Below are 24625 nucleotides of genomic sequence, written 5' to 3' on the forward strand. Positions count from 1 at the left end.
TGGTGTACACACTTTACAGCTGTCCTTGGGCCATGGCATGGACAATGAAAATAAAAGCTCTGTCATGCTTTGAGACTTTTGTTCATGTCCTCCCTACATTCCTGAGTCTGTGATCTGTGTAAGTTGTCTTGATAGAAAGCAATTTGTTATTCTGATGCCATTAACATTTTTGTCCTGCATTAAGAATATTGCCAAGTTTGCACTTTAATCCCTTCTGCTGACAGCTAGTTTTCACAATGTCTTGATTTAGTTGTCTTTTTTATTATTACAATTCCAGGTAGAAATGTTTTAATTTATCATTCACTAGGCGTCCTGCATATGGCCAGGAGGTTAGAAAAGAACTTGAAAAGGCACTGTTGAGGAGTTCACTAGCACTGTATTTTGGATGACATACAGGATACTATATTTTCTTTCCAATTTTGCAAGAAATGCAAAATGCAGCATAATCCTTTCAGGACACTCACCTTTCCCAACCCTCACGTCTGGCATAGATCTCCTAAATGATGTTCAAACCTTATCTTTTATGACTCTAGGGTGCTGCAGAGCTACAGGAATAAGGTCTCTGCAGTCACAAAAGGTAACTTAGAGCTTCTGCCTTCTGTCTGAGTTTCAGTGTCACAATGACAGATTGAAACTCTAGATCCCCTCCCTGAGCAAAGGACAGCCCTTCTGGGCTCCTCAGGGACATTTCAGAAGCCTGCAGCTGGTTCAGTTTGCTTGTTCCCCATGAAAGCACCTGTACTGTGCTCATGCTTAGCCCTGCCTGTTGCCACAGTCATTGTCAGCCTGCAAGAATTTAAACTGTGCCTTGTACTTTATCTTTCCCAACCCTGGAAAGTCAGTAGTGGCTCTGAGGGGACCATGTCCCCTTCTGCAGGCAGTCTGGGGTAAGATTAACCCATTGTGACATATGGGAATGACTCTGCTCTGAAGTGATCAGCTCAAGCTCAAGCACTGATGGACTGTCAGTCATTCATCCCCAGGGAAATGAGTTTTCATAGATGGGTCTTTAAGGCTGAATTGTAAAGGAATAATAGAATTCTCTACTTCTCATTTCTAATCCTTGGAGATCCAGCAGATATGCCCATCTGGGAAACAATTGCCCATTAGCATCACTTCACTGCACAGCACCACTTTGACTTACAGGATGGCAGTCAGAAGAATTTACAGGAAGGTACCTGGGGATACATGATTCCTGGTATATGCCACAGACACAGAGTCTCAGGTGCTTTTCCCAACAGGATCTACCTGGATGCTGCCAAGATAAATTTCTTCTCACAAACTGGACGCTGTCACTGCCAGCCTTTAATCAGACTTATAGAGCTTAATAGGGGAATATTCTGGAAGCTCTAGGGGATATCTCTGGCAGTAATCCAGTACAACTACTACACACACCATCCGCTCTAAGTTATGTTCAATATTTTCCATATTAACCTGGAATTACCCTCATTAATGGGCAAGATGTGTAGTAAAGTAAAACCAAGTTTATTTAACAGTATGAAGACACAGGGAGTTGCATACATGGGCACACAGATAAAGAAATGCAATCTTGCATTCTTTACAGCTCTGATGTTTTAACTTAGCTTCAATGTCTTGTGCTCTGTTCAGGCACTCGTGAAAATCAAGAAAATTCCAGGATGGTGCACACTGATGTCACAGTTCAGGAAAAACAATCTCTAGGCAGTAGGACAAAGCTGAAGAGCAAACCTGATAAGGAGTTCTTTCTGGAAACCACATTGAAAATAAATGCATCTACAGGTGTTTCTCATAGCTTGGTCTTAATAAATCAGTTTTAATCAAAATGTCAAGTCATAACTCTCTTGCTAATGAAATGCTACATGACATAGTATTAGGCTTTGAAATGAAGCCTCTTACTAGTTTAACTGAGAGTAACTTTGTTGCAAATAAATATAGTTCTTATAATAAAAATATTGCTCTTCTGAGCATAAAGACTTTAAGGCTAATATATAAATTTAATATCAGTACAGAACTAACAACCATATTCTACTCAGAAAAGACTGCATGAAAGAATGCAGTCTCTCATTGTTAGAGCTGAGATAGAGAAGCAAGACAATAAATCGAAGGATAACAATGCAGATTGTGCACTGGGGCCATAATAACAGCTTTGTAATCTTCATGTATTCTATTTATTCTTCATTTCCACTGGTTTTCTTATGGAAAATAATGTTCCAGTAAAGTCTGAGTTTTTTATTTTGAAACAAGGAAATTAATGATTTGTGTTCTGCAAAAACAGTGGGGCAGAATTACAATGGAAAGATAATTTGCTGTTGGAAAAGTAATGAGAAATAATAGTATAATTTTGGTTGGGTTGCATTTAATTATCAATAAACATGTTGATCTCAGCTTTATTAGACACACTAGGAGTTTTCAGGGAAAACTTGTTCATTTTGAAGGGCTGATAGGGTTCGTGGAGTCCTCCTAAATTGTTGCAGCTGCATGACTTGGTCACAGAAGCAAGGTGTATAGGTAGAAGTATTCCAGTAAAGGTAGAAGAATTATGAGATACAGTAGAAAGTTCACCAGCTTTTGCTGCTGTTGGTAATGTGGTTGTGTACCTCCCATAGGTTATGAGACCTCATTAGCCAAAACTAGAAATCACTTAGAAATCCTCAGGCAAAAGAAGGTGCAGTGTAGAAACTCAGAGTGCTGAGGACACTTGGGCTCTGGGCCATTCCTGCAGGTTGAAATGAGGTGAAGCTTTTCACTCACTAATTGCAAGAGAGGAACTTTATGTGGTGTATTAAATGAAAGTCTTCAGTAGATGCTCAAAATTTCTGTAAAACCCTGGAGTCACATGAAGAACTGTTGTTCCCTCTACTAGCCACAAGCAGTGTTCAGTACCCCAGCCTCACTTATTTATTCTGTGCTTCTGGAGTATATTTCTCCTTCACACAAATGATGTTTTGCGAAAGTTTTGGTTTTTTTGTTTTTGTTTTGGGTTGGGTTTTTTTTTTTTGTTTGTTTTTTTTTTTTTTTGTATTGCACTATCATTAGAGCTCATTACTCATTGAATAAATCTGTGGAGTAAATTGTCAAAACTTGTGGGTGAATGGGAAGATCAGACTCAAAAGTATGTTGATGAGCATTAGTTCATTAGTTCACCAACACTTGGAATAGTAATGTGGTGCAGCCCTGACAGTCTACAGAGCCACAGTGCTGATGGCAGGCTCTGTTTCTGGCTCAGGCTTTCCCTTAGCTCCAGCACTCTGCAAGTGTCAGGTTCTCCTTGGGGCAGCAGCAGGTGCTGTGAAAGGGGTGGCAATTTACTGGGAGAAGAAGACAGTGCTGCTTCTTTCTTCTGGCATTACTGCTGGGTTTGATTCTCTTGGTAAATGACCATGGGAAGAATCAGGAGGAGTTGGGATGGAGGTTGTCTACAGGTGGGACTCTGTCATCTTCTCCTGGAAGGATAACTGCACAAGGGACAGTTGGAGTTCCCTCAGGAAAAAATGGCCAAAAAGGCCCCAAGCAAATGACATCAGTGGAATTCTGTGATTTTGTAAGGGTGAATTTTCTTTTCTTTCTTAGCATTGCTGAGAAATCTGCCTTTACTGCACTGAAAATGGTCGGAACAATCACAGCATTTGACACTTCATCTTTAATTCTAGGTCATAAAAATTTACCTCAAACATGCATTTATTAAAAGGAGAATAGGGTAACAGGGTTCATCTTCTAACCATAAAAAACAGAGTTAATCTCTGCTTTCTTCTGTGTTTTAAAAGAACGTGGCCACAACTGGAATGCAAAAACCTAATTTGATAAGGATGTTTTGGGATCAGCTACCTTATCCAGGGCAGCTGCAGGAATGCCAGTGAATCCTGAGCAGGCACTGAAGAGACCAAAATGTGCCCAACAGGTAGAGATGACTTTCAAATCTTGGGAAATTTTTTAATACTAATAGTAAGACTAACAGGCTTTTGAGGCTTTTGAATCTGCATCTAGACATGTGAATTTGACCAAAATCCAATCTAGGTGCTCAAGTGCATTTTGTAATCTGAGACTTGTTTATCCCAAATAAATCAAGTAACTCAGAAAATAACCAAAGAATTTAGGAAAAGCACCAGCAGCTGAGACCAAATGAAGATGTCAATACTTGTAATATAACAGTCTGAATTTTATGTTTCCTCCTTTTCTGAATCTCTTACCTCTTCAGAGGACACAGTCTTTTTAGTCTTTTTTTTTTTTTTTTTTTGTCTTTTTCATTTTTTACCCTCCTTTGAAGTCTTGCATATTGAAAATCCAGAAAAGTGGCTGTTTGCATTCTGAATCTGGTCCTAATCTTGTTGCAACAACAGATTTGATTGTTTATTTGTCAAGGTATCTAGCTTAGTTTGTGTAGAATTCACCAGATTGATGCTGTTTTAATGATATGATTAAAAACAAAGTTTAAATTTACATAATTAATTAATGCAATAAAAAGCATAATTCAAGCTGTTTTTAAAGAAGAACTGAAGTTCTTTTATAATGAATTCTTGTAAGTACCACTAAGACCATTTTAGTTAGGAACATTACATTGATTAATGCATAGCTGTTTGCATTTTAATACTTGATTTATATATCAGATCTGTATTTGTGCATACTGTCAAACTTTATTCTGTTCTTGTCAAAATACTTATTGCTTCTGACAGGTGTAACATGCTCACATTAATCCTTAATTCCTTGATTCAATTTTCTAATTGCTTTTTTGGCATGAGTTTGGAGCCATTTAGTCTTACATGAAGTATTTGTCTTATGGTATAATAATGCACTTTTAAAAATTGGATGCACATAGCTTAGAATGTTGAAGAAAATATATTGAGGGATATTACTTAGTACTGAAAATCAAATGTTCTATATCACTTCTGAGAGGCACCACTTCTTGGAATACAGACAGCACAAGAAGATTTTATACTTTTCATCTTCCCATATTCACAGTATTAAATATTTTCATAGATACAAATTGGTGCTGAAGTTTCAGTGCATTTTCCCCAAGGAGATGCTGAGCACTGAGAGCAAATCCATGAACATTCCCTGAGTCTTGGCTCTCCTGCTCTTCTCACCTTTTCTGCTGCCCATCCCACCCAAGGGGGACAGAATCCATTTCCCAGTTTCTCCTTGGTCTGCACTCTTAAAGCTGATCAACCCTTTTATTCCCAAACTGGCAAATACAATAATGCAAGATCTGGGGGTGGTTCAATGCTTAAATAAATGTACTCACCCCTTTTGCTGCTTTCTTTCATAAAACATGGATATGGCATACACTGCCATGTGTTTTTCTGCCAGCAGTGGTAGTATTGTCATCTGTCCTGTGAAGGAAAAAAAAAGAAAAAAGTCAGCCCAAATCTACTTCTTACAGAAACAGATCCAAAAGAATCTTCCCAAAGCTCATAATCTCACCAGGCAGCTGAACTTTGGCTTTTTAAGACTTTCAGGAAAAGATTGGGAGAATGTAGAGCCTTTTCTCTAATAAAAATCCAGGAACCCATGAGGACAACTCCTGGTACTTATTTTCTGTGAATAAATGCATGAATATGCACTTAAATTGTGGATAAAACTTTATCTATTTTTTGTTGCCTAATTTAATCCCTACCCTCTTCACTTATTTTTTCTTTCTATATCCTCTAAGTTGCTCTTTTTTTTCCCCTATCAATAGTAATGTATGTTCTTTGATCCTTTTTTTCCTTCACAGTTTTCTGCCACTTGGTTTTTTTTTTCACCTTCCCTGACACACCTCTTTCTGTCATAGTGCATGTAAAAAAGGGAATATAGGAGTAAAAGTTTATCAAATAAATGTTTGTTTATTATGTCTTCCACTGATAAAGTTTTATTAATCTGTGACTGTCATTTGAGGTTTTGACAAAAAATGTAAGTCACTTTCTGTACAAGGGGAAAAGAAAAAAAAAGATAATTCTAGCAAGTAAATCATGGTAGATTACTGCTTTGGGCAAACAAACTTGTGCCTTATCTCTTCCAAAAAATCCATGGAAAATGCATGATAAATGGCACATTTCAGAGCACATGTTATGTCCCTGTGAAATAACTTTGATTCATGGTTATGTATTTATCTTTAAACAACTGACAAACCTTAGGCTATCTAAATTATTATCATTTGCTCTATGCTACTGTGTTATTTTGCCAGGGAACCTGAATGATGGGAGGTAAGATAAGACACCTTGCTTTTGCAGTCATAATTTTTTAGTAAGAATAGATAAGCACAAAATTCTTACTGTATTTTATTTTTGGATGAAGTCCTTTGAAAGAGTATTTATCAGAAATCATTCCCTCCAATTGTGTTTTGAAGAGCATTAGTATAAACTTCAAACAGAGAAGGATGGAGCCTGCTGATCCAAGGGTTTATGTTACACAGCAAAAGAAAATATCATTTGGATTTATAAGAAAGTAATCACCAAATTAAAAATCATACTGGTAAATTTTTTCCTTTTTGTTTCATGTCTGCGTAAAATGTTCTGAATTACTTTTTATAATGAAGATTTCATTTTCTCTGTGTTTTCAAATAATTGTTTGATTTGCTGTTGTGACAATTCAGGAATATTGACTTAAATGCACTATTGCTTGCATTAGTAACACCAGCTGGAGCTTTTGGGGTTTTAGTTTTCTGTTTCATGCTTTGGTAAAGGTTTTGGTGAATGTAAGTTGTCATTCCCTATGGCATGGCAATTATAAATTACATGTCATAGTTTACCCAAGTTCTTTAATGCTGTCACTTTAAAAGAATTTACAGAAATGCCTTTTAAATATGACCATGAAGTTTAAAAAAAAAAAAATCTATTTATCTATTTTTCACTGAGCATTAATAAATGCTGGTTACTTGGAAGTAGAAAAATAGAAAATTATTATTGCTTTACATGATGGAAGTGCTTTTGTTTTCCTTATATCAAGTGCTTTGCAATGTATTTAACTTTGCTAAACTATCATTTTTTCTTAGAATACTGGAATAAATTGACATTTATGTATACATTGCATTTTTTATGTAAATAGAAAATTTTCTGGCTTTGAATTTTGAATCAAAATGTCGAACTCATATTTTGCCTTGGAACATGACAGACATTTAGAAAATTTGCAAACAGGAAAAGAAAGAAATGCTTTTGTTGGTTTTGACCTAATGCTTTTAGAAATATCTTTAGTGCTTGCATAAATGTTTAAGCTCTCAAAAGTGAAATGCCTGTCTCTGAGGGAACACAAAACTTGGAAAAATGGAAATGTGGGTACATTGTAAATTTTCATCTTAAAAACTTGTTATTCTATGCCCTTGTGGACTGCTTTGCTTAGTTGCTCAGCTCCTACTATCCTTGGTAAATCAAGAACAATATGGTATCAACCATTTATTTGAAATCTATCTGCAAATTGAATTATTGATACAGTTAATGAGAGTTTGGTAACAGCACAAACCCCCTGCCATCAACACCACTGCTACCATAACTTTATATAAGATAAAGCAAGGTGATTATCACACAGACCACATTTTCAGAGAGTTTCTAAGCATATATAAATATAGTAGCACTGCAGCTATTTTTCACATATGCAAAAAAAATCAGGAAGGTCCTGCCTTGAAGAAATAATTTCCTTAGCAGGACAGAGAGAAGAAAGAATTTCTGGTCTGGGGTTCTCAAGGGGGATTGACTGTCTTTAGCCATTGATATATAATATGGATTTACTCTCATTTTATAGTTTTGGCATTAGGCAGGCTAGGTAATGGATGCTGTTGAAGCAGAATTCTTTCACATGGATACACGGATTGAGATGGGGAAGTTGGCTACTCTCAGATATCTGTGTGTGATCAAGAGGTTTTGCTGTTTTCTAAGCTTTAATTTGATATTACTACATTTAGTATAAAATATGCAATCTGTGTATATACAAGCTATAAAATTCAGTGCAATTTTGTTGTCCTTATGATGATTTATTTTTTTGTTTGGGTAGATCTGCAGCGTGGGCTGTCAGAGCCCATTTTTAAGTCGGTTAACACAATCTGCTTGAACGCAAAGAACTAATTAAGAAAAAATGTCTTCCCAGCCTTACACTGTGCCTTAAAATAAACTAAAGGTGCACAAGTGCAAGTGGAATGGAAATCTCAAGGTTAACCTGGGTCTCTTCCTTTGGCAGGGTGCTCCTAAGCCGATTGCCATCGAGCCGTGCTCAGGAAACAGAGCTGCCGTGCTGACGGTGTTTTTGTGTCTGCCCAGGGGACCATCAGGAGTTCCACCACCTGGGCAGTCAGGTAAGGCTGCCATGGTGGGTGTGGTGTCTGTCTGCTTCTGCACTCTCTGCCTGGCCAAAATCACCCTCACACATCCAAAGTAATGGCACAGCAGATGGGTACGAGGAGCTGCTCGGTCAAGCTGATGTTAAGTTTATCCCCAGTGTTTCATTTTTCTTGGGAATTTGGTGTCGTGTTCAAATAAAAAGCCCAGTGATTAAGCCAGCCACATCTCATTAGGACTTCCTGAAGCAATACCTGTGCATGTCATTATGCTCCAACATTGTCTCTCAGGGAAAAAAAAAAATCATATGCAGTCACTTCCATGGTTTCAGCTCAAGCTGCTGTAAATGAGGCTGTACAGGGAATACCAGTGAGTATTTTCACTTCAGGCTAAAATTTAGTGCAGTCTAGTTTGCAGCATAAATCCCAACACTTTGCTGGCTGGGACTCAATTAAAATACTACTATTTCCCAGAATGCCTGTCAGATAAAACCTGGAATTGTGTGAGTGAATGCTTCTGTAGGGAGGTGTTCACTTTGGAAGTGATCCCAGCTCATTTTAAAGTAGTACTTGCATTATCTGGAATCACTTCTGGTGATGACCTACCTTCTCTGCTAGATCATTGTACAAAAACATTCTCATAAAACACTTCCTGAACAGGAGCTACCTACCTGCACCTTTACAACCCTTTAAATAGCTGCCTATAATGATGTGATGTGAAGGAACCATGACAAGGAAGTGTAGACAGTATTGTCACACTGCACATGTGACCAGTTTATTCATTCAGAGCTCACTGGAGCTGGAGCCAAAATGAACACCTTTGCAGAAATAGCAGACTGCATGGTATGTGCCCAAAATGCAGGAATAAACCAGAAAATAAGCTTTCAGGCTAACTTTTATCGTTAAGAGCCAAAAGAGATATCCTTTTAACCTTCAAAAATCCATTTAAGAGATTAAAAAGTATTGAGTAATGATGAGGGCAAACTCAGTTGACTTATGTTGGAAATAAGCTCAGCTGAGTGTTCTTCTTTTGGCCTGATCACTATCTGTTATTTATTTGGGAGTTTTAGTTCATTTTTTGAGGGTGAGGGGTGTTATATTTTTTTCCCCTCTGAGTTCTGAGATGAGGACTTAGTTCTTAAAATGCTGTTTATGGCTTGGAATATCATTTTTGGAAGTGCAATGAAAATAAAATTGTTACTGATGCTTTGTCAAATACATTTCCTGGAAGAAATATATAAATGTAAGTGCTCTGAAGAGAGCAATGAGAGAGGAAGGATGTTTAGCTTATTCCCTATTCGTGTTTTAAGGAAATGAAAAAGAAATGAAGGTGTTTATAGTCTTGCAACAAGAAAAAACATTATGAAAGGAAATTAAAAGTAATTGTTGAAATTGAAGCTTAAAATGTTTTTGGAGGGAGTTTTTTTGTTGCTTTCAAACTTACCTATTATGTACATCTTGACAGTAAAAATGTATTCATTTAGTTTCTTCATAATCAGCTTCTATTTACCATATAAAGGAGTCTTTGAGAAGTAATTGTAGGTCTTTGCTGTGTGTAAAGCACAGACAGTGTATGTGTTTTGAAACAGGACTTGGGCTCAGCACCACCTCAGATGTGTCATTCTGCATGTTTCTCAACCTGTAAAAGAATACACCTCTTTTTTAAATATGCTTTGTCCTCCTGGTATGTTCTGTCTTCTCATTGCTTTGTAGGCATATATTTGGAATGTTATTCTTCCATTTGTTATATGGTACCTGCAAGCTACTTAGTGTTTCCAAATACATAAATTATTTAGGCCTACAACTTTCAGGGTCAGAAGCAAATAGAAATGCTTGAGGTGTTCAGCCATGCTGCTTCAACGTGGCTGTAATATTTTTTTTCTTGTGCATTATGAGTTTTGTACTCATAGATTGCTCTATGTACCCATACCTAGGCCAGGCAGGAGCTATTATGCAATTTTATTGGCATACCTGTAGCTCTGCTAATTCACTCCATTCCTGTCCTGCAGCACCCTGGGCTGCCTGGGAGCAGATGCTGTGAGAACTGCCAAGTTTTTGGAAATGATGTGGAAACTTTGAGCAGCACACACGTTCTCTATGCAGTTGGTTTCCCTTATGACCTAAGTTAGACAAAACCAATGATACTGAGGTGGAAGTCGTGTGTTCAGTAATTATGTCTTGCCAAGTAATATTAGAATCCTCTATTGCTTGCACACAGCCATTTTCCAGCTCGTTGGGATTGCTATAGGACAGAACTGACAGTGTGTCAAGCATCTTTGTTTAAATGGTGCATCAACCACACTCATTCCCAGTTCACACTGGGAGAGGGCAGGATTCATTCCTTCTGTACATACATCCCAAACACAACAAGGGAATGAATGGCTGTACTCTTATTGTCCTGCAATTTCTCCAAAACTGAGGAAGCAAATTCTTTACATAAATAACTAATCTATGCTCCACTGGAGTTCTTAGTTTATATACCTAATTTTTTAAGCTCTGAATTTGAGTTTTATTTTTCTGAGTTTAACGTTAACAAATATTTTGTTGAAAAACATCTCTAAATATTAACAAAAAACAAACCAACAAATAAACTAAACTCTAATGTAAAGGTTACTCTTTGTGCAGCATATGTTCTATTCTTCACCTTTACCAGCAGCTGGAAGAAAAGTTGAAGCTACAGATGGTGGGCTTTGGCCAAAGGCTATGAACAGCAAAAAACTTCTCTAGGAAAGACCATATGTCCCAGTGCAGATCTGTGTGTTCTCTGCTTCCTGCAGAAAATACTCACAGTTTTACAGACTTTCAACAACACTGCTGAGCACTCAGTCCTAGTTCTGCAAGTTCAACAGTTAAACCCGTTAAAATATGTGATTTAAGGTAGATTTTATAGAGATTGATTATGCAGATTTGCTCAAAATATTGATAAAATTAATTTATTGCAAAAAAAAAAAAGAAACATTAGTCATTGTGATTTGTGTTTTAAGAAGGGATTTTTTCAATGAAGCAGCTATTTGTAGAATTAAGCATTCTGAAAAGACAGAAAGGCACGGAATGTTGCCATCATGGTAGGTTAGGTGTTTCACAGCAGACCTTACATTTTCTTTTGGGTGTAAGCTAACAATTTAATTATACTTCTCTGAAGTAAATGAAGTAACTGCCCTTTAGGTGAAAAAAATTAGAGGCAAAGTATAAATTAAAATGATAAATGCAAAACATGAAGTTAAATTTCTCAGTTTGGATTGACTGATAAAAAGTGTGCTTTCTTCATTCTGCAGTTATCTCATTCACTGCATTGTACCTGTGTAATCAGAACAAAATTAGAACAAAAAATACCAATTCTGTGGGGTTCACATATCTATCAGTACAAGTGCATCAGTGTAGTGCATGTGTGACTTACAAGTTTTATGATACACTGGAAACTAGAGATCATCTTTTATTGCTGTAGTCTCTGACCCCGTGATTTAAATAGCTTAAACTCCTCTAATATCAAAGCAGATCTAATAATGAGAGCAGCTGCAACCAGTTTTCTAGAAAGAACTAAATTATACATCTCAAAGGGGATTGAACAAAACAAGTTAGACCAGAAAAAAGAGGATAATATATAACCTAATGCAGAAAAAGGTGCCTATGAATTATCAGCAGTGGAAAGCCCAAGAATAACTCCTTCAAGGTCTTCATACAGCTCTGGTGATATATTAGGCAATACAGAAAGAATATCTTGGTAATGTGATAAATTATGTTAAAAGAACTGTGACCATGTCATCATTACTACTAAAGCCAACTAAATCCCATGATTTGAGGTATTGAGTTATTGTACAAGAAGTTTATAAAACAATGTTTGCATCATTCTGGGATAAGGCCACTTTGTGCTGTAAAGCACAAAGAGAAATGAGAATATTAAACCATTTCAAAATAATTCAGAATCAAGGGGTGTAATTTCTGGATTATTTACAGGTTATTTTACTTTCACACAACAGCACTTGTCTATCTACCAAGAGGGTAAAAGTGATAGAGCACCCAGTAGAGGAAGCTCCCAATTGAGGCAGTGAGCTGAATGGTCTCTGCAGGTGTGCACAAATGAGTCTCTGTTAAACCTTAGCAGGTCTTTAACACCTCCATGGTTATGCCTGGATGAGGTGAATCTGACTTAACCCATACAATAACACTTGGAAATTAAATGGAAGTTGGAATGGAAGAATGCATGCAATATTCTGTTATAAGTACAAATTAGGATGGCAGACCTCTGAACAGTGCTATCTGAAAGTTCCTGTCTGATATCCTTGACTCAAAACAGAATTTTGTGTAATTCTGGCTGCACTAACTGGGGTGTTCAATCCTACTTAATCAGCAAGCTACAGTAGGATCACAGAATCAATAAAACTACCATGCCATCTGCCTTCCCTGTCCTCACCATCATAATGAATAATGACTCATTAAGTGTTCTACAAGACAATTAGCTCTGGTTGAAAACAGTAACAAGGCTTTCTTGATTGTATTTATAATTTTCTCTGATTAAAATGCAAAAAACCTAATGCATATCATAAGAGGCACATTAACATAAATACGAATTAACTAATAGTTTTTATAGAGTATTATATTTAATTATAATGCTCAATTTTTCTGACCCTTGGAAACAAAACCACAGCTTATGGCTTTTCATTTGTAGAAGAGCATTCTACTATTTGTAAAATACTATCTCAATATGCAGAACTGGTTGCAGACATACACTGGGATATGTAAATCTCATGAATTTCTACCTGCTACAAACACATTCCTTTGCACAGTCCTTTCATACTTGCAAAAACGACCCAATAAACTCAGTAGTGCTACAAGGATGAGTATAGATTTTCCTGTAGAAAAATATAAGTAAAAGATGTAGCAGAAAATACACTGTCATTAAGACACACAGAGGAGGGTTGAATCTCTGCTCTAGTGAAGAAAAACTGTGAACACTGAAAGGGGTGAGAAGCAAAGGGGAGGTAGACATAGAAATGGGAAGATATTCACAACTGGTTATTTAGATTCCTAAGCATCTAAAAAAGATCTAAAACTTAAAATATTTCAGAAGGAAAAAGGAACACTGAAAAATGATAGATGTCTAGATCAGAACAAACACAGTTCTGCATTCAGTTTTTCCCAGCTGGATTATCAGGCCCTACAAAGTCACATCCTACTTTTTATTTAAGCAAACATATTTCTCTGCACCATCCTGTTCTTTGTTCTGTTGGAAGCCACTTCTCTAGATTGACTGTTGTCTCTCCTTTGTAATTTTGGAGACAAAATATTGGCTTAGTTTCATTATTTGCTGCTTTATTGACACTGATTCACCAAAGTACATTTTATATTTGTAATCTAACAGTAGTATTTATGTAGGATAAAGTAGCCTGTAAACAGAGAAAACGTTAGAGGAATGACCAAAACTAATTATATGACACACTTAGAAGAGACACCTTTCCCCATCATAAGTAGCAAGATTTTTCAAATAATGAAATATCAAAACAAAAAAATCTCAGTTCTCTTATTTCCTCTGAAGTCCCAACATGGAACTGGAAATAAGTGAAACTATGTATTAAACAAATTCAATGTGGATGTCTGGAACTTGTGTCAAAATACACGGGTGACTCAGAAATTTTATTTATTATGCAAAGTTGCACAGTCATGTTTATTTGACCAGAAGCTCTACAATATTATAAAAGACTCAGTGGGGGACAGAAATATTTGAGTTTGCTTTTATTGTTTAGACTGTGTGAAGACTGGGTTTAATCTTTCTCTCTAACGTAAGGCATGACTAGAGTATTTTGTATAGAAATCTAATTTTGGTAATTGTGTTGAGGGATACTCCATATTAGTTACCAACATGATACCAGTTAAATGCTCAAAAAAATAGGAAACTTTAACATTGTGGGAGAAAATCAAAATGGTCTTTGTAAGAGTTTTAATGACTTCAGCTTGAGCTAAACTCCTAATTAGTATATTAAGCAGTAACTTCAACTTCCTGACACTGAGAGACTGTAAAATCCAGGGTTCTTTTCAGTTAGCTGGAGATATTTAACAAAATAGCTCTAAGACTTGGTGTAAACTATAATCATCTATTCCCAAGATCATTTTACTGGAGGAGTTGCTTCCTTTTGAGCAGTAAGGCCTATTTTTGGAGTGACTATTTTCTGCCTAATTCCATCCTTCTGTACTGCATCAAATGAGGGAGCAGACTGTGTTTATAGTATTGACACTGTGAAAAGAACACTCTGGTAAGTGGCAGATGGTGCTGATGATTACTTAAAAAATATTTATGGCAATAGCAAAAACAAAGTAGATAATAAGACCTGCTAGCCACCACCACCCCTACTCCAGCCCAAACCCAGAGCAGTTATTTCTGCAATGTGAAGGATAAAGTCTACTTGAAAAGTACAGAAGTTCTTAGCTTTGTAAGTGATGAGGAATGAGGTATTGATTTTGTCTGCTCTTTTGCAGAATTTTAGGTGGTTCTGTAATGAATTAGCTTTTACATCATTCTAGTCATAGAAACTTGATTCCTTTAAATTCTGAAGAATATTGTTGGGAAGGACATAAACATTTTAATATTAAGAGCATGCAGTATAATGTTAGCAACGTGTCTTCCACACATCTTGGCAAAAGTAACTTATTGATTGGACAGTAAAACCTGCATGCTGTGGAGCCATCAGCTGAAAAAAAGTAAAAAGAGAAGAAAAAAGAGAGAGCGGGAGAATAGAGGAGGTGGAGATGGTTGTTTTACAACTTTATCATTGGATTTGCTGCCCTAGAGGGACTCAATAAAATGAGACATTAATAAAAACTACTAAGTACTGTGAACATAGCTTTGACAACTAGTTATTCATTGTTCAATCCAAAACTGTCACTGTTTCTCCAGAGAATTAGGAATACTTTTTCTCTTTTGGGGTTTTCACAGCTTTAGTTGCATAAAGGGAATTGCAAGAATGTCTGAAGAGGGTGTAAAATGTAAAATTCTGAGCTGTGAAGTGGGTGCAGCATGTCCATCTCTTCCCCTGAGTGGGGAGGTGTGAGTTAGTGCCAGGTTGCATCCCGGTGACAATTTGGTGGTTTCCTCTCTCCTATTGTCATGGGAATGGAGAAGCAATGATGAATGCTCATGATCCAAAGCTTCTTACCTCAAAGATATGCAATAGAATCCAAACCTTGAGATCAAAGGCTCTAACCTGGAAAGAAACACCATCCCTCCAGCATAGCTGCCTCTCACCATCAGCTGCACTCCTCGGGGCTCTGCTATTTTCATCCATCACCCGCAGTGTTTTAACACAGCAATCAGGTCTGGTCTCCACCTTCATTTTGCCAAGGCAAATGAGGTCTGCCCTGAACACTTTTGTCACTCTTCTGAGCACCTTTGTAGTGCTTTGTCCCAGTTTTAGCCTCAGTTCATCTCTTTTTACCTTGCATGGCCAGGTTGTGCTCAAAGTGCCATGTGAAGGCCCATCTGGCATTGCCCAATGGCATTAACATTTTGTTGCTGTATTCCTTTTAACATTTACTTTTTAAAACTTTTCCCTCCCCTTTCCAACTTGATATTTATGCAGCCAACTTACTTTCTTCCTTGGACTGTAAACTTTTAGAGTGTAAGTTTCTGTTTGTTTCCAAAATACAGGGCTTTGAATTTTTCTATTCAATCTGCCACATGTATATTCCTCAAGTTCTTGGGGTCAGGCATCTTTTTCTGGATTATAGTCTAAGCTTTATCTGTATGATAATACATAGTGATGTTTCCCATGATTGAATTTAATTATGTTAATGCCAAGCTCTTTCATGAAAACAAAAATGAACAGTAAGAAGTATGACTCTAGTTTCCATGCTATACCTCTATCAGCCTTCTTCCTCTTCAAAATTATTCTTTGTTTTCTCTCCTTCATGCCATTATTCACTTTCCATAACTCCTCTATCCTCTCATTTGATAATTTATCTGTTGAAAAATTCTCACATTATAAGATTTCAGGAATCTGGACAATGTTCTGCATGTTCTTCCCCAGAAAATCATCTAACTTATTGTAGAAAACTATCAGGGGATTCTGGCACAATCTTTGATGAAATGTTGTTGCATTTTGACCTGTTTTCCATTTACCTGCCTTTAATTATTCGTTCTAGCAAAGTACCTCATAGCAGAGTCTGATTAATAGATCAGCAAATAACTGAATATATTTTTCCTTGAACGGAGACAATATTTAGTTTGAAAAAAGAAACAGCAGTTACTGTTCTCAATTTGTATGCATCTGACATGACAGATTATTAAATTTCCCTGTTACCAGCCTTTGTTTTCTGGTATTCTTACAGAATTAGTGTTCTGATTACCCTAATGTCATTTCATAAAACTTCTGTTTCTTCTGTTTCCATATCCTCATTCCATTATCCATATTGATGGGACCATCTTTGATAAACATTATCTCCCTCCTTGAAAACCTTCAAACTCACCCCTGGGACAATATCTAGAAAATACCTGATCTCTGCTTCATTTTTTCTACCTAATGACTCTGTCCTGTTTTGGTCTCTTAGTTATAGACAATGAAAATCTGTGGATGTTTGTTTTACTAAACCTTTGCAAGGACTAACTCATCTTGACTTTTGACAATTCTGATTTGGCTCCTTCATGTCTTTGCCTGTAAATGACAGCCTATTTTGTTGCTTGATGCTTTTTAGCCATTTTCATAGTCTTTCTGAATTTAAAAAGCTGTAAACTTAGGTCTTCAAATTTGATTGTCTCCCAGGCAGAGCCTTAGGGCCCTTTGCAAGGCTAAGCTTTCCCTGGTTGAAAGAAATCATAGTGTGCTTTTCTTCTTTTGACATAAATGATACAGACATCTACAAAGGAAAGGAAAAGAAAAAAAGAATGATGAAGGCAACTAACAAACATGGGAAGTTCTCACTTCAGAATTTTTTTGAGAGAGGTTATAAAATACTTAGGTAGTTTGTAATGGATGTCTCATGGGAAAAAATATCTTTTAATTGTGTGATTTATTTTACACAAGCAGAAATACTGATGATCAGATAATTCTGTAAAGCAGCATCTTGTTCTCCTTCTCTTAGCAGAAAGGCACAGTGTTTCTTACATGGAAAATAGGAAGCAGTGGGGCCATGTGAATGTACACCTCAACCTAACAGAGCACCTTTTTAAATTTTGTGCTGTTAAACTTTGAGGGTTTAACACATGTCTGGTTAGAGGTGCAAAATTAGGCAAAGTGAGCAGATCCCTGTGCAAGTGACACACTGGATGATAAGTTCCTTCCTATGTGAAATTGGTGGTCTGGTTTTATATTCAGTCAACACATACAATGTGGAGCAGATGGCTTACAGCTAAATTAGAACCATAAACCTTTCAAAGTTAAAGTTATATATGAATTAAATCTTTCAACAGGGGTCCCATCACCTATTTCTCCTTACTCTAACATTGAATCCCTGGAAAAACAGATTTTTTTCTTTAATCAACAGAAGTCAATCTTCAACGAAGAAGAATTACATTGAGGTCTGTCCTAATTCTTAGTCCTGGCATCATGGAAAGTTTCATTCATTACTGGGACAATGCAATTGCCCATAATCCACCTTCCCATGTTTATTTTATCACACTCTTGGAGTAAGATGCTTCTACTGCTTATTTTTGGGATAAAGCTGTCCGAAATTATACAGAGACCAATCAGATTTATCATTCTTTGGCATTTGATGGCATCCATCTGTTTATTTACAAAACTGCTAAAGACTTATTGAGTTACTAGACTACAGAGAAAATAAATTGAGTTATCATACGTAGTTAAATTCAGTCCTTGCATCTGCTGTCTTTACAGCCTTTATGGTGTTTTCTGAAATTACACTGGCTTGCAGACCCAGGCTTCAGGAATACATTTACTTCACAGCCTTTTTATGCCATTTCAAGTGAATTTCTAATGCATGAGCAATTTGTGGTTCAGGAAAATGTTGACAGAAGAATGTCAGGGCTTTCTGTTGTTAGCAGTTTAAAAGCATGATAGGGACAGTTCTTACTTAAAAGTAGCTCTTAAAAGTTTGGAGCTGCTCAGTTTCTGGAATAAATTGATCTAACCCCTTTCAATCAATATTGCACAACTATTGTAGAATGCTTTAAAGCTTATGGGCACAAATGAACTAATATTATTAGTAAGTATAAAACACTTTTAAGATGAGGGATAGGGAATGAACTCCTCTCATGCTCTATGTATTCAATTACTGTTGTAAGTACAAACGAAAAGAAATAAGGTTTAAAGTTCAAATCTTTCCATTAGTAAAACTGAATAGCAAAATGAGGAAAGTGATCTTAAAGGGACACTTTAGTTCCTGTAGCAAGTGTGAGCTTGCCACTGTGAACTCAGTTATTGCTCACATCCTTGCTGTTTGTGGGTGAACTGCTCTGTAGCAATGAAATCACTGGAAATGTCCTTTTGAAGGAACTAGTCTGAACCTAGTGAAGATTTTAACTCAGAACACCCACAGGTAGCTGAGAGCCCTGGCTTTGTGTTAATTAGGTCACAATTGTTAGAGAAGGGCTGTTGCTTGTAATGACAAATCTCTTACTGTGATAAATTCTCAACTTCTCTTATTTGTATGCCTTGCATAGTTCTGCTTCATCATTTTGGAACTGAGAGAGAGGTAAGGGAATATATTCCAGAGAGATCCACATGTCAGCTCCTGTAGGGATAAGCAGATCCAGGTCAGTGCTGCCTGCTGAAGCCCAGGGCTGAGCTCTGCTCTCCCTGCATCATCCTCTGGCATCTGAGTGTGGCTCTGTGCCTACACACAGCACCAGCTCAATGCTGCACCCAGATGACTAAGTCTTTGTGGGACAGAAATGGGGAACAGTGTGGAAACCACCAAATGCTGTTTTGGGAATGATTTGGAGCCTAGCAAGGCTGTCAGAACTTGTACAGCCTGGTGAATCATGCCTGACTGCAGAGCTACTTCAAAAATTTCTGCAGGATGCACTACTCTGTACTAGCACTAGATGGGTGGGTTTCTCTCATGTCATATCTGCAATTCCTTAGGTTAAAAAATAATAATAACAACATCAACAAAAAAGATTGGAAGTTGATTTTTCTGCTCTTTCTTACAAAATAAAGTAAATAATAAGTGCTGCAGAAACAATGACAAGGAATAACTTTGGGCATAGCAAAATTAGCATACAAAATTTATTGTATTATAAAATAAAACCAGAAAATTATTGGAAAGTAATTATATAAAAATAACTCTGAACTAAAAAAATCCAATGATCAGTTAAATCTATTAAAGAAATGAAAGTAAGTAAAATATAACATGAAATGAAACTAGTCTTCTGTAAATGTTATTGGACCTGGCAAGTGAGTCACACACTAAACTGCATATATTTTTCATACTGGAGAAAATGAGCTTGGAAATGACTGATAGCTAGTTAATATGTGAAAATGGCAGACAAAATAATCCATCCAAAAGAGGGATATTTTAAACTAGCATCTGTATGTGAATACTTCTAAAAGAATTCCCCTTTATAAACCTACTCTTTCTAAAATGTTTGGGCCTGAAGAACATTAGCATTAAGTGAATCCTCCAAATTCCTAAGCAGGAAGTATGGTTCTGAACAGTGGCTGAAAAAGACTCTTTTCACTTAAGGTCTTTCATTTCAAGAAAGTTGTCTCAGTGCTCAAAACATGCTAGGCTAGAAGGGAAAAATTGAAGAGAAAATCACAATGGCAAGCTATATTTAGGGTTGAGAGTGACTCAACATGAAATGATCAAGGGAAGTTTAGAATGACAATGTATCTATCTTAATTTGTACTATTTATATATATATATATATTTATTACTTATAATTCATGATTCAGTGATACACAGTCTGAAGTGTCTTCTGTCAAGCACTCAGTGTCCTCAGCTGCTTTTGAGTGAATCAGACTATAAGTGGGATGTAAAATATCTGGTGCCTTGCCACAGGGCAAGCCCTGGAAGGCAGAAGAGTTGGATTGCAGTGATCAAAGGGTAACCTTCCTTATCCTCACCCTCTGACAGTGATGTAGCAGCATGAAACCCATAACTGCAGCTCAGGGCTTTCAGACTTGTCCCTGGGAACATCACTCAGGGCACTTTTCCAGCTGCAAAACCCCCTCAAGGCTTGTGCTGTCCATTCCCCCACAGCCCTTCCTCTTCCTGAGTGTTTGTGGCTGGATCTGCCTCCTTGGGCTCAAATTCTCACAGCAGTGGGCTCAGCAGAGCTCTCTCTGTAATAAAACTGTTTCACTGACTGCAGGTGGAACTTTAGGTGGCTGATTGTAGTTAATAGTATCAAAAAGTGAGAAAATTCTTGTGGGGGCTTGCATCTACTGGCATTTACACCCAGAGTAGATTTTAGCCCTTGCTCTGCTAACCAGGTCCCCATGTGTGTTTGTGGACACGTGGTCTTTCTCTGTGTTCTCTGTAAAATGGAAATGCTACTTTGTGAGGATGTTGTAGGAGTAAATGAACAGTGTCTGAGTTGTTCTCAGATTCATTGTTCTAAGTGTAATAGAAAAAAATCCAAGCAATAGTTCATAGCATTGTTTAATGCATAACACCATTCATTAATTTCCAGATCCCTGCATTGCCTCAGCAGAAATGTTTCAGTCAAGGATAAGGACTCTTCTTCACTATTTGTTGATGAAATTTCAGATCAGCATCTAAGTATGATACTCTGTCGTTCTCTTTTGTTGTTTGTTTTTTTTTTTTTTTTTTTTTCCCTTAGGGAAGAGCAGATTAATCTGTTATTCTTTCTTCAGATAAATGATTCCTGTCAAATATATTCATGCAGGAATCTTTGTCCACAATAGAGAAATACTGATTAGTCATCATGATGGAACAGATAAAGAATCTTTGATAGCACATTGCAACTGGGAGTACACAATGAAGGTTTTTTAGAGATATTTTGGTTACCTGAAAATGTATCAATATGCAAAAGGCATAACAAGTTACACTGCACACTATTACAGCATAACACATTAAATTAAAGAATAGGCTGCATCTTTTCCTGGGGAAGCAACAGATGAATGGTGGTCATAAGGTAAAAAATTATCTAAGTATAAATGTGAACTTCAGATGAAATTTTCTTCACAGTTTCTGGAGATTGTCATTATTAAATTTCAAATTTGAATGCTGAAGAAATAACCTTTGAATAAATTCTATTTGCATTTGTATATGTAGAGGATGAAAATAATGGGGGATTGTCTTTTAGAAAACAGCAAACCATGGCTGGCAGCACAGGGAACCACATCCTGAGCTGTGTCAGAGCATTGTTCTGACTGATATGGCAGAAGAATTATGTGTAGCTTTAAATGGTGCTTTAAAATTAAAATCCATCATTTAATATACTGTTTTCTGATGATTTAAGAATATATGCTCAGAATAATATTTAGAGTAGAGAAAGCTCTAATTTATGTGAAACAGTGCATTAAAAGCAGTTACTCATCCACCTAAGAAACATTATCAGCTACTCATCAGCTTCAATTCAGAACAGAATCTGAAGAATGGCCTGAAAGAGGCATCAAATTTCTGCTTTTTAAAGGCCTTGGCAATGCAAGATACTGAGTGTGACAAATGCAGTTGGGTATAAATTACCACCCTTCTTGCAGCTACTGGAGCTGGAGGTCCCACTCCCCTCCACTGAAATGCACACAGTTCCACCTTGGTTTGTACTGGAGAAAATCTGGAATGCCATTACAGAACACTGCAAGCTCCCATTATTTTCAACAGGAGTGATGCCAAGCTCCTTTCAAAGTTGATTACAGAATCATAAAAAAAATAAGGCTGGAAAGGACTTTTAGAGATCATTTGCTCCCATCTCCCCTGTTCATGGCAGTATCAGCTGCATGTAAACTATTTCTGGCAGATGTTTGTCTAACCTGTTCATGAAACTGTACAAAAATGGACTTTCTGCTTCTTACCTAGGAAATTTTTTTCCCCCATGCATTCCTGTTAGAAAATCTTTCCTAATGGTTAACCTAAATTTCTTCTGCTGTGATTTAAGCCCATTACTTTGTATCATGCCCAAAATGAGCATGGAAAAAAGATTATTTCCCTTCTTCCTTTTCTCTGCAGACATTCATATTTTTGTGTTTGCACTCTATCACCTTTTTCCTATATCAAAATAATCCCAGTTCATCCAAACTGGTCAAGGTCGTGTTTTCTAGACCTGATTGCTTTGTGTTAGTCCCCTAGATTATGTCTGTGCAAAGACAGGTACAGCAAGAAGGTAGAGAACTTAGGGATGAAGGGGGAAACTGAGTATTTTACTAGAAAATGTTACTGAAATTATACCAGTCATTCAGCAGTATTTTTTTTTTTCCTTAGAGTGCCAATTTATCTTTCAGCCTCTTTTTCAGTTTTCCATTTATAAAGGCACAATACCCATTCTTCCTACACTGTTAATTACTGCTGTCTGCTACAGTCAAAAGCTGGCATGTCTGAAATGTGAGGTGGTGATATGGGACACCATAATTCTGAATTTGGGCAATATGCAGGATCTATGGAGTAACAGGGAAATCAAAGACGTGGTTGATTCAGGTTTTCTCCTTCCAAAATTTTAATTTTACTAAGTGATTTGACACTGAAACCAGAAAGCTTACTCCACACTTCTTCTAAGTTTGGCTATTTTTAGGATTTCCTGCAGAGATCTTGGCCCTGAGCTTTAATTCCTTCTTCCCACACACATGCCCATCTCTTTCCATCCACAGTGGAGTCAGTGATTCACGTCTGGTGCACTCAGCCAGCAGGGATCAGTTATTTCTTCCTGTAGGGCTGTGGCACTTTGTAGCAAGGTGCAATGAAAATTCCTTTTAATGAAGAGAGATTTGTCTTAGGGAGCAAGTGTGGCTTGCATCCCAGCTGAAGTGGAGTGTGGCAGTTTGGGGTCTGTGATGTACATTTTGCTTACAAGGATGCATAATTCATTCAGAGGGAATTTGTAAATTATTCCAGTAATCCTTACCTGTGGGATAAATATTGTCCCCTAAGAAGCTGATATAACTTTATAATCTGATAATTTATTCTGTCAGGATAAAACTAAGAAATTCTGTAATAAACTTTCACTACTTGTTATTGCTTAACTAGAGCTTTATTCAAATGCTGTTTCCCTGGTATTATGCTTCAGTGATGCTTTTTCTGATTCTTCTCCACTGATCAATAGTAATATGAAAACAGATTTTTAGAAAGCACTATTCTTGTGCATCTTCTTATCATAAATTATTGGTTTTTTTTCTTTGATGGTAGATACATTAAAGTATTCCAGATAGTCAAATAAACAATCAGAAACCATGTCAGGCATTAAAAGAGTCAGGATTCTTCACTGGATACAGAATTTTGTTTTACCATCTTTAGCACAGGTAATTTTTCTACACTTATGGGAGGCCACTTTGCACTTCTGGCAGACCCTATGAAAAATTCAAGACGTGCAGGATTTTATATCCCAAATGAGACAAACTGCTACAGCAGGATTAGAGTGTGAAGGTTGTAATAACCAACAACCACAATCACAGCCTGTCCCACTCAGAATGTGAAGCCCAACTCCCAGGGAGAGTTTACATCAGCTGATAGCACAGGACATCCTGACACAGAGCTCAGGGAAGAGGCAGCTCCATCCTTTGTACCAGAGCAATTACACTGTCAAATCCCACTCAGCAGCTCTGAGGGGTGCTGGGCAGCAATTCCCTCATTAGATCCTACCAAAATACCCAAATGTGGACATGCTAGCAAATGCTGGTTTGGGAGCATGGAAATGCTAATCTGGAGTGTCTGACTGATTGCTGCACAAAGCCTGTAGCTGTCACATAACCATCAAGCTGGACACTGATACAGCACAGTAAATCACTAGGAGGTACAGTCAACATGAAATATTTCACTTCTGTAAGTGTCCTGTTCCATGTCATTATAGTCCATGTATTCTATGCTTTTATATCCTCAAATGTCCTGAGTGCATTTATTTGTATAGATACATAAAGGTGCAAGTTGAACCCCTCAGTGCAGCAGAATGAACTTAGAATCCACAAAAGATAGAAATTCCCAGCTACCAATAGAATAATATAGGTTACAAATTCCAGTTCTCAGTCCTGAATTAAGATAATGTGAGTTTATCCAAATGAAAAGGTTGGCTCTCAGATAAAAACAGTGCTTTCAGTAGATGAAAGATGTCTGGACACCTGAAAATTATGAAATTAGTACCCAAGCTCATCTACACACACTTTATGGATGTATTTGTGAGTGGTTTTTTAGCCTATTTCAGGTGTTCTAGTGAAAGGTGATGTCCCTTCAGTCATAACTCCTGTAGCTGACTAAGAGATGGAACATAGTTATAAGAAAGTTGCTCATTTTCACAAACACCAATGGTATAAAAGTAACATAAATGAAAAAGTAACATAAATGAAAGCC

At 37.0% G+C, this 24625-nt stretch overlaps 1 protein-coding gene across 2 annotated transcripts in view; it reads left to right on the forward strand.

The window, feature by feature from the left end:
• The window catches only part of ATRNL1 (attractin like 1), a 431800-nt gene that overhangs the window by 372559 nt on the left and 34616 nt on the right, over positions 1 to 24625 (forward strand). For both annotated transcript variants that reach the window (XM_079312937.1, XM_079312936.1), the window contains one exon: positions 8122 to 8236. In XM_079312937.1, the coding sequence (XP_079169063.1) occupies positions 8122 to 8236 (115 nt within the window). The remainder of the gene's footprint in view (positions 1 to 8121; positions 8237 to 24625) is intronic.

The sequence above is a fragment of the Erithacus rubecula genome (assembly GCF_903797595.1).
Source record: "Erithacus rubecula genome assembly, chromosome: 9".
NCBI lineage: Eukaryota > Metazoa > Chordata > Aves > Passeriformes > Muscicapidae > Erithacus > Erithacus rubecula.